This window comes from Pundamilia nyererei, unplaced genomic scaffold, assembly GCF_000239375.1.
Source record: "Pundamilia nyererei isolate P.nyererei 1_Seehausen unplaced genomic scaffold, PunNye1.0 scaffold00186, whole genome shotgun sequence".
In the NCBI taxonomy this organism is placed as follows: Eukaryota; Metazoa; Chordata; class Actinopteri; order Cichliformes; family Cichlidae; genus Pundamilia; species Pundamilia nyererei.
In genome coordinates this window covers 977553-986350 of record NW_005187587.1, presented here as the reverse complement: position 1 = coordinate 986350, position 8798 = coordinate 977553, and the positions used below count along the sequence as shown (strand labels likewise).

The 8798-nt window shown below is 40.7% G+C and overlaps 1 protein-coding gene across 2 annotated transcripts in view; it reads right to left on the bottom strand.

Annotated features, from left to right (window-relative positions):
* LOC102195828 (carbohydrate sulfotransferase 12) overlaps positions 1-7291 on the bottom strand; it is a 10607-nt gene extending 3316 nt beyond the window's left edge. The window contains exons 1-5 of one of the 2 annotated variants that reach the window (XM_005746991.1): positions 6798-7291; positions 4875-5511; positions 4523-4665; positions 1254-1382; positions 959-1151 (exon numbers count right to left, since the gene is read on the bottom strand). In XM_005746991.1, coding sequence (XP_005747048.1) covers positions 959-1151; positions 1254-1382; positions 4523-4665; positions 4875-5402 — 993 coding nt within the window. In that variant the 5' untranslated portion in view covers positions 5403-5511; positions 6798-7291. The remainder of the gene's footprint in view (positions 1-958; positions 1152-1253; positions 1383-4522; positions 4666-4874; positions 5512-6797) is intronic. The other variant, XM_005746992.1, reaches the window with a different exon arrangement.
* Between the last annotated feature and the right edge of the window lie 1507 nt (positions 7292-8798).

Sequence of the window (8798 nt, the reverse complement as noted above, 5' to 3'; positions counted from 1 at the left end):
GTATAACAGAATAGCTTTAGTGTAGTTGTTGTTTTAAACTTGAGTATGAACTTATACAAAATGCAGCAAGATATTTAAAAAAAACAGTTTTGTTGATTAAAAAACAATATATCGGATTCATATCGGTATCGGCAGATATCCAAATTTATGATATCGGTATTGGTATCGGACATAAAAAAGTGGTATCGTGCCATCTCTAGTTTGTACTAATGCACGTTGCATTAGTACAAACTGTATGGTCCATCTTTTGACAACTAAATTCATTCAAAGGATGTGAAGCAAGTCCACGTAAACCCTTAAATATGAAACATTCATACTTGAAATGTTTAAAATCATCAAAACTCAGAAACTTGAAAGTGTTAAACTGATAAAATGTGAATAACGCTATGCTAATTCACCTGTTAATGACCAGGTAGTGAAACAATACTCAATATGTCAGATCATTTGCCATTTGTCTGCCAGCAGAAAGAAACACAAATATTTTAGAAATCTGCCAAAAACGAGTTTAAAACCAAGAAATTATTTTATTTGTAGTTAAATAACAAGCTGAATTCATTTTTATACTGTTGACCAGGACTTCTCTAAGAAGTCTGAAAGTAATCAAGCATAAAATTCGACCACTACCAGATTTTCCTGTTCAGGAATTCAAATAAATGATTTGGCATCTTAATCAAAAAATAATCATGTGTTTTACAGTTTTTTCTCCTCTGTTTTTTTTTTTTTTGGATGACACAATAATTATATTTTAGTATTAAAAATATCATTGGGTGGATTACCTATTATAAGAAGGTTTTTTAAGTAGCTACCAGTACTGTTAATTTATGGAAGCTGTGGAATAAGCTTTACAGTGGGTGATGGTCTAATAAATGTGTTAAATACACCCCATGATTTTAATGAACGATCTTTCCTTAACCTGCACGTGTTAAAATGCATGCGTCTGTTTGTGTGAGGCAATCACCTGCCGCCAGTGTTCGTTGAAGATGCTCTCTTTCTCAGTCTCTGGATCTAGCAAGTATGTGATAAACTGCTGAAATGTTGGTTTGATTCCTGCCTTAAATGCCTCGGCCGCGGTCTCTGGCAAATCCCCAGACACATTGCCATAACGGCGCAGCATAACTGAACCAAACTGCCTGTAGAAGTCCTGGTTGGGCCTTAAAACACACACAAATACGCACACTTCAGTGATTCATCAATGACATGGGCTACTGTTTAATGCAAAGTGAAGCACATTTCCTTGAACAGCAAACACACACCTTCCAAACTTGTTCCTGAAGGCAGAGATAAGACGCACAAAAGGGTCGCGTACAAACAGAAACTTGGTGTAATGCTGGAGCTTCAGTGCCATCAAGTGGCGGGACAGGGAACCATAACGGCGCCAAAATCTAGAAATACACATAAAAAGCACTGTTAAAGATCTTGTTCTGGGGTTACCTCCTTTTCAAGTTGTGATAGTTAGATATGACTTGGATACACAAACTCTGCATGTCTGAATTCTGTGATAATTTGTGGCTGAGTCACAAGATGAATGAAGAACAAAGCCAGATCACATCCAAAGGGGAAAGGGATAGGTCTTGTGTAACGACGCAGACAGGAAAACACATGTTCGACTTCAATGGGCTACAGAGCGGTCTGCCTGTGCTGCAGCACCAAGCTCCGCCTGTCCTTTCCGCTCGGCCTTCCAAGCGTCAACTCACACATTTTGTTTGCGAAACACATTTTTAAATAACTTAAAGTGAGAATATAATTACTTCCAGGTTTTGGGGAATCTTCCTTTTTATTAATGCTTGACATACTTTCAATTCAGTCCAGTTCACATTTCAGAAAGTTGTTTGGGAGACATTCATCTTGGAGTATATATTTTTCTTGGCTGTGCAGCCTTCCTGTTCCAGAACATTTTGCATGAGGACTTGGTTATTTAAAACTATGGTGGTCTTGATTTCCTTGTGTGGCTTAAGGAGACAATTTTATTTATGACTTATCGACATTTTTCCCAAGAAACTAAGCAGGCAGAGTGTTCTGAAGAGCTACAGTGATGTATTTATAGTAAGCATCACCTGTTTAGCATTTGCCGTTCTTCTTTCTGGTGCTCACTAATTAAAAAGTAAATGCCAATATCTCAATTATTCTCAAATCATTGACTCTTCCCTGGAGGTAGGATTAAGGCCGAGACCATTAGAGTGCAAAAATTATTAGAATGAGCAACTTAATTTCAGAGTAGGAAAAAAGTGGTACTGTTGAGGACACCAAGGTCATTCTGCTATTATAGCAATAAATCACAAGAAACAGGCTCAGATCAGCTCAGGAATGCTAATGAAATAGCTTTGTTTGTGCAGTGTGGATTCTGAAATATAATTCAGGAAGCAAGAATTAGAAAGAAAATATAATTTTAAATGTATAAATATGTAAATATGAGAGCGCAATTAGCAAAAGACTGAACAAGTATGTCTTGTAAGTTTGGAAGGGTAACCAGGAAAAGTGTTTTCTCACTAAAAAGAACCTGGCAGCACAGTTTAGGTTTGCAGCTGAACAAACCACAACCTGGACACTCTGCAGTCACTGGGCTGAATATGAAACTCTGTGTACCAAAGAATTATGGCGTCAAATACGAGGCCAGCTGTCTGACATTGGATCTGAAATTGGATCATGCGACAGGTCAATGATCCCACGCGCCGCAGTGAATCTATAACAGAATAGTTGAAAAAGAAAATAATCCAAGCATTGCAAAGGCTCAGTCAAAGCCCAGACTTCAACCTGACTGAAATGCTGTGACAGAACTTTAAGAGAGCTGTGCATAAAGTGGGATTTGTGAAAACAACAGCGGGGGCTGAGCCAAGATGAACCTAGAAAATAATTAAATAGTCCCAGATCCTCTAAAACCTGTTAGGATATTTATTACCGCTCTCATTCATGAATTGTGTAATTAAACAACGAAAAGTTCAGAACTTAAACATTTATCCACAGCTTTTACAATAATATTGTAAGATATTTTTAAATGAGAACCACTATGAGGATTAACAGTCTGATTTTTCGCTCTTCAGACACAGGTGATCCGGTCAAAAGACTTAAACTTGGCTAGCTGTGGCATTTAACTTCAACATTAATGAGAAATAAGCCCAAATTACAGCAGCACAAAATGCTGGCAAATTTACAATTACAGCTTTAATACAGTAGATCTCTTCATCTCAAACAGACAACAGTTTGCTTTGATGACAAACTGCTTTCCTTCAGCACGTCATTTACTCGCGGCTGCTTATCTCTGGACGGGGACCTCTGCGCGTGTACTCCGATCTGCAGCATACTTTTGAGATGCTATTGATAAATAAATGACTTGGCTCTGTAACATCTTTTACAGCATCACAACCCACAGGTTCTAACTTGTGAATGATACAATGAATGATGCTCAGATTAGGACTGAATGTTTTCCATGTGTGGTTGTCCGCCCCTCTCTATCAGCCCATCACTGCAAAGCCAGGAAACTGTGGGTGTGATTTATTCTGCATGTAACTTTTCATCACAGCAAGTTTCTGCAAAATGTGGCAGACAGCAGCCCCAGTATCCAGCTGCATTACTACAACTTGAAAGAAGAAATTCTGATGTCAATGATCAGGCGAGTGGCTGGCAGAAAGTATTTCTAGGACAGTTTTGAGTCTTCTAACGCTGTGAATCCAGTTAATTTCTCTTTTATTTAGTTAATGTAGTTTTCACTCTCTTTTTGGCTTGTTGGAAAGGGGGAGGGGAAACAATCCAGAGCATCGGCTTTTGTACCCTGGCTGTGCATAAATGAATTCCCGCGTACCTCAATGAACTTTAGCAACTCTGTAAAGAAGCCAAAGCTCATCCATATCAATGTTCGAAACTGATAAAGTCAAATAGAAAATAATTACTTCAAGTTATTCAAGTGAAACTGGTTTTACACCCAACTGAATCACGGTGTGCGGCCAGGTTTTCCCATGCAAATAAATAATGATACTGGGTTATAAGTTGTCTGTTATTGTTCAGCTCAGATCCCATTTAATTAATTTTAGAGCCTGATAGTGACTAGATATATTTTATGTCCTGACTCCTGATAAGTAAAATCTTAGATTTGAAAGAAGTACTTTCTTTTTCTTTTTCACAAGTCTAATCACTACTAAATGAACATTTATCACATCAACAGTACTTGGATAGTTATTATAAAGCTGAAACTGATACGTATAATATTTTTTAGAGAAATGAGCTGGTGGTGGTATAAATGGCAAGCTAAGATGAAGCTAAAGCAATAAACCAATTTATAGTTTGGATTAGAATAGACCGAAATCACAATATTTGCCGTGCATGGTAAAACAAGGGCACAGAGCACAAAAAATAGATACAGAAATCATGATGTGAGATTTTACTCATCATTAAAAACCTGATAAACCAGTTTTCATTTCACCAAATTAAATATTTACAAAAGTAAAGAGTTATTATAACGGTGCAAACACATCACCAAAACTGATCTAATATTTGTCCGTGTTATAGGTTCAATATTTGTGTGTCATACTTGGCAAATGTTAGATGCAACGTGGAGTTGTGTACAAGGTCAGCAGGTACAGCCTCTGGGTCAGTGTAGGGTTTCCCTGAGGAGCTTGAGATCAGAGACTGAGACAGAACCACCATCACTCGCTTCCAGTTGGTGCACGCCACCTAAACAGAGATCAGCAGCAAGGCAGAGAAGAGGGAAGAAAAAGGAAACCATTTAAAAGACAACGGGGACAATAAAGGAGAAGAACAATAATGAAGCAGTGTGATTTAAACATCTGCTTCTCCTCTTGTTACTTTCCCCACACAGTGAACTGACTCGCCACCCATATACACCCCACACCACACATAATCACTCACTGAGGCAGCAGTACCTTGGGAACGTAGCAGTAGATAATCTGGTGTGTATCGTCCACTATCAGGTGATCCAGTTCCCTGTTGGGGATCTGTGAAAAAGGCCGAGTCCTTTCGGGGACTTCCACGTCTTCCTTCCCTGAACACACGTCGTCAATCCTCTTCTTTCGCGCCTCCTGTTCCCTATCATAAGCAGAGATCTCCATCTCTACATCCTCCTTTGTTTCCTCCTTCCTCTGTGCATGATTTTGCTTCCCCTTCCCTTCCTCCGTATGTTCCTGAGCCGCTTCCTTTGGGCTAAATGAAGCACTAGAAGCGGTGGTGGAAACAATGGAGGAAGAAGTCGTGTGGGCTCTGCTGGCGGGCGTAGTCTGAGGCGGGCTCATAGTCGTCGGGGCACAGCATCCGGACTGAAGCACCTCGTGTTTGGGGTCCTTCAGCGGGTAGAGACTAAAGCCCCCAACATCATCCCAGTAGACAATGATAAGCAGGATCATAAACAAAGATCCCATGATGAAAGCCACTCGGAGACCACGCCATGTTCCCATGTTTATAGTGCAGCAAGAGCCGTAATTGGTGAATAAAAGAGGAAGAGTTTATCTCAGCTCCATTGTGGCCGCCTTACGGAAGGACAGACTTCCTGTTTGAAAGATTCAACTTAAAAAAAAGAAAGAAAGAAAAAAAACACAGGAAACATTACTAAACCTCGGCTTCTCATTTATAGCCTTACTAGGCACATTTAGACTGTGGTTAAAATGTTCAAGTTTGTAAGAAATAAAAAAAAAACTGAAGCAATGAAACCACCAGATTTAAAAAACTGAAATACCACACTTTTTTTTTTTAAATCCATTAAAATCATTTTACACCTCTTCCATCCCATTTACACACACCAAAAAGTAAAACTATTAGTAGCAAAGAAGCACAGTAACAGTCATAACAGAGCAGATGTGGAGTGTGCGAAGACCCCACTAACGCAGATTTCAGAGAGACGTGCTGGAAATCACGTTAGGGTGGTTTCAAAAGTACTCCTCAGCTCTCAAATGCTTACAGAGCACTGTTAAAAAGAGGAATGTGAAGCAGCACAGTGCTAAACGTGCCCCTGTGGTGGTTTTCCTGAGAAAAATATCGATTTTGACTGATTTGCAAAGCATGTATTGTGGATTTATCTGATTGTTTGACTTAAAATTCACTGTGGTGGTGAACAGATGAAGCTCGACCTTCACCTGATGACACTAAACTGGATAAGGGAAGAAAATGGCTGGGTGGATGTGCACAGTGGTGCACAGTACTCTATGGCATTTGTTTCCATTTTAAAGAGAACAGCTGCCAGAGTATCTTACTAACTTGATGCCGGGCTTTATGATAGGCCAGGCTGTGTTCCTGACCTGTGTCATGTCAACCAGAGGCCGTGAGAACCTCAGGCTGCACCCTGGGGCGCCCAGCTGTCACAGGGAGATGTGAACAAATGGTTATGCTGATGAAGCAGCTTCAAACCAGGGGCTGCTTAAGGGTTCACATCCCTGATTGTTTGTCCCATAAAAAACATCTGCTATAGTGGAAAAAAATTATGGTGCCTTTTAAAACCAGAAGAAAAAAATTCAGACAGGGCAAGAAGCATCCTCCAGCGAAAGTTGTTTTTTTCCGCAGCGTTTTTCCTCTCATTGGTTTAAATTTAAACTCCGCGAAGACAAGACGAGCCTGTCTGGAAAATCAAACATCCACACAGTCTCTTCAGTCTTGCCACGCGCTACACACAAGCGCACGCGCGCGCAAAGGCACGCGCAGAGATCAACGGAAAAGATCCAAAACTTCAAATGTTCAGTGACAAGCTGCAGGCCCTTCGCCCTACTTCCCTTAGAATATCTTAATCATTTCTCACTGAAAGCAGCTTACTAGGCTTTATTATCTCTGTTAATATTTTCCTCGTTTAGCAGCAGACTCACCGTGACCTCCTCCCGGCCGTCGGACGGAAACAACCTCAGTTTACAGAGTAACCTACAGAGGTTACAATGCGCCCTTTCTGCGGCCGCACCGGCCAGTCCCTTCTCTCTCACGCAAACGGGACTCTTCCAGCTTCTCCTTCCCTGCAGCAGCCAACCACAGAAGGACTGCACCTCTTTCTCTCCACACTTTCATCCGCTCACACTCCGCTCATCATACCCAGGCTCTGAGGAGCAGGAAAGCCTCCTTTTGTTTCTTTTACGCCTCTCACTCAGGGAGCATCACGGCAGCAATTTAAGCCGGTCTGAACATTAATCTGTCTGTGAGGGAAAAAATAAATTAAAAAAAAACGGCTCATGACCTAAATCCTTCATATCACCCTGCAGAGGAGCTCCATAGTCAGTCCGCTTCTCTCGCTCTCTCTCCCCGTCTCTGTCGCTGTGTCCGGCTGCCCCGGTGATGAGACCAAGCGGGCGGGAGGTAGGGCGAGACAGAGCAGCAGCGACGACGGAATGAGCCCTATAATGAGGAAAGGCTCGCGAGATTTTGAAAATAGATTTTTGTTTTCAGAATCCAGCCACGCACTATTCCACGTGTTCCAACCCGCCCCCCCCAACACACACATTTTTCTTTTCCCACACTGGTCTTGGGACTTCCAGGGAAAAACTAAAATAATTATAAATCTCTGTTGGTCCAGAGCCCGGGGAGAGCATAATCCGTCTTTTTGTAGCTACAGTGTACTCTTATCCTCTAAGTGCTTCACATGCAGACAATAATAAAGTCAGTGTTTTGAAAAGAGAACAGATATAACGAAAATTACATTTCAAAAGCATAAAGATTTGGTGTTTTTTTTATTCCGCTACAGTGCTTTAAATTAAGTATTTATATTTTATACATTATCTAGTTTTATTATGGGGAAAAATAAACCTATATAAATCTGCCTGGTCTGTATGTGAAAAGTAATTGCCATTCAGCAAACTCATACCCCCAATTTCAGTTTCACTAGCCACACCCGCGCCTGATAATTGCAAGGCATGTTGAATCAAGACATCCCACTTAAACAAAACCTGTCTGACAAGGTAAAGTAGAGCTCAGAGAGCTCAAAAAGCAACACTTCATGTCACAATCTAAGGACGTAGCTGAGAAACAAAGTTAATGGCAACAATGGGAGAGATTAAGGTAAAAACCACTGCTGGAAAAAAAAAGGGGGGGGGGCACAAAAGCTTTTGGGACTTTTGGGAAAATATTCTGTGGACTGACGAGACAAACACTGAAACTAACACAGCCTTTCATAAAAAGAACATCATTGCAACAGTTAAACAAGTTGGTGGTGGTGGTCTGGGGCTGGATTGCTGCTTCAGGACATGGAAAAGTAATTGACGGAAACATGAATTCTGCTCTCTACCAGAAAATCATGGAGAAGAATGTCTCATGCTTTGAAGCGGAAGCACCCTTGGGTTAGACAGGAGGACAATGATCCAACACACTACATCAAGCCTCCCGCTGAATGGCTCAGAAAAACAAAATGAAGGTTTTGGAGTGGTCTAGTCTGTACTCGAATCCAATTTTGGTGTTCTAGAATGACCATTAGCAGGCCGTTCATGCTGGAAAACCTTCCTATGTGGCTGTATTAAAACAGTTCTGTGGGCCTAAATTCCTCCACGCTGATGTGAAAGACTCATTGTCAGCTACTGCAAACACTTGATTGCAGTTCTTGCTGCCAAAGATGGCAAAACCAGCAATTAGGTTTAGATGGCAATTACTTCTCCACACAGGGCCAGGTAGCTTTGTATGACTTTTTTCTATAAAATTGTGATTTAAAAAGTGCATTTGGTATTTACTCCATTTTTATTTGCCTAAAATAAAAATGTATTTATTAATCTGAAATTGCTTCTTGGAGACTTGGTTTTAGGATTAAAGTTTAAACACGCCTAGGCTAAAGGTTCAGACTGGGCACTTGGTTGTGTAAACTAAAATTAGTAATGAGATGTTTTGGAATGCAT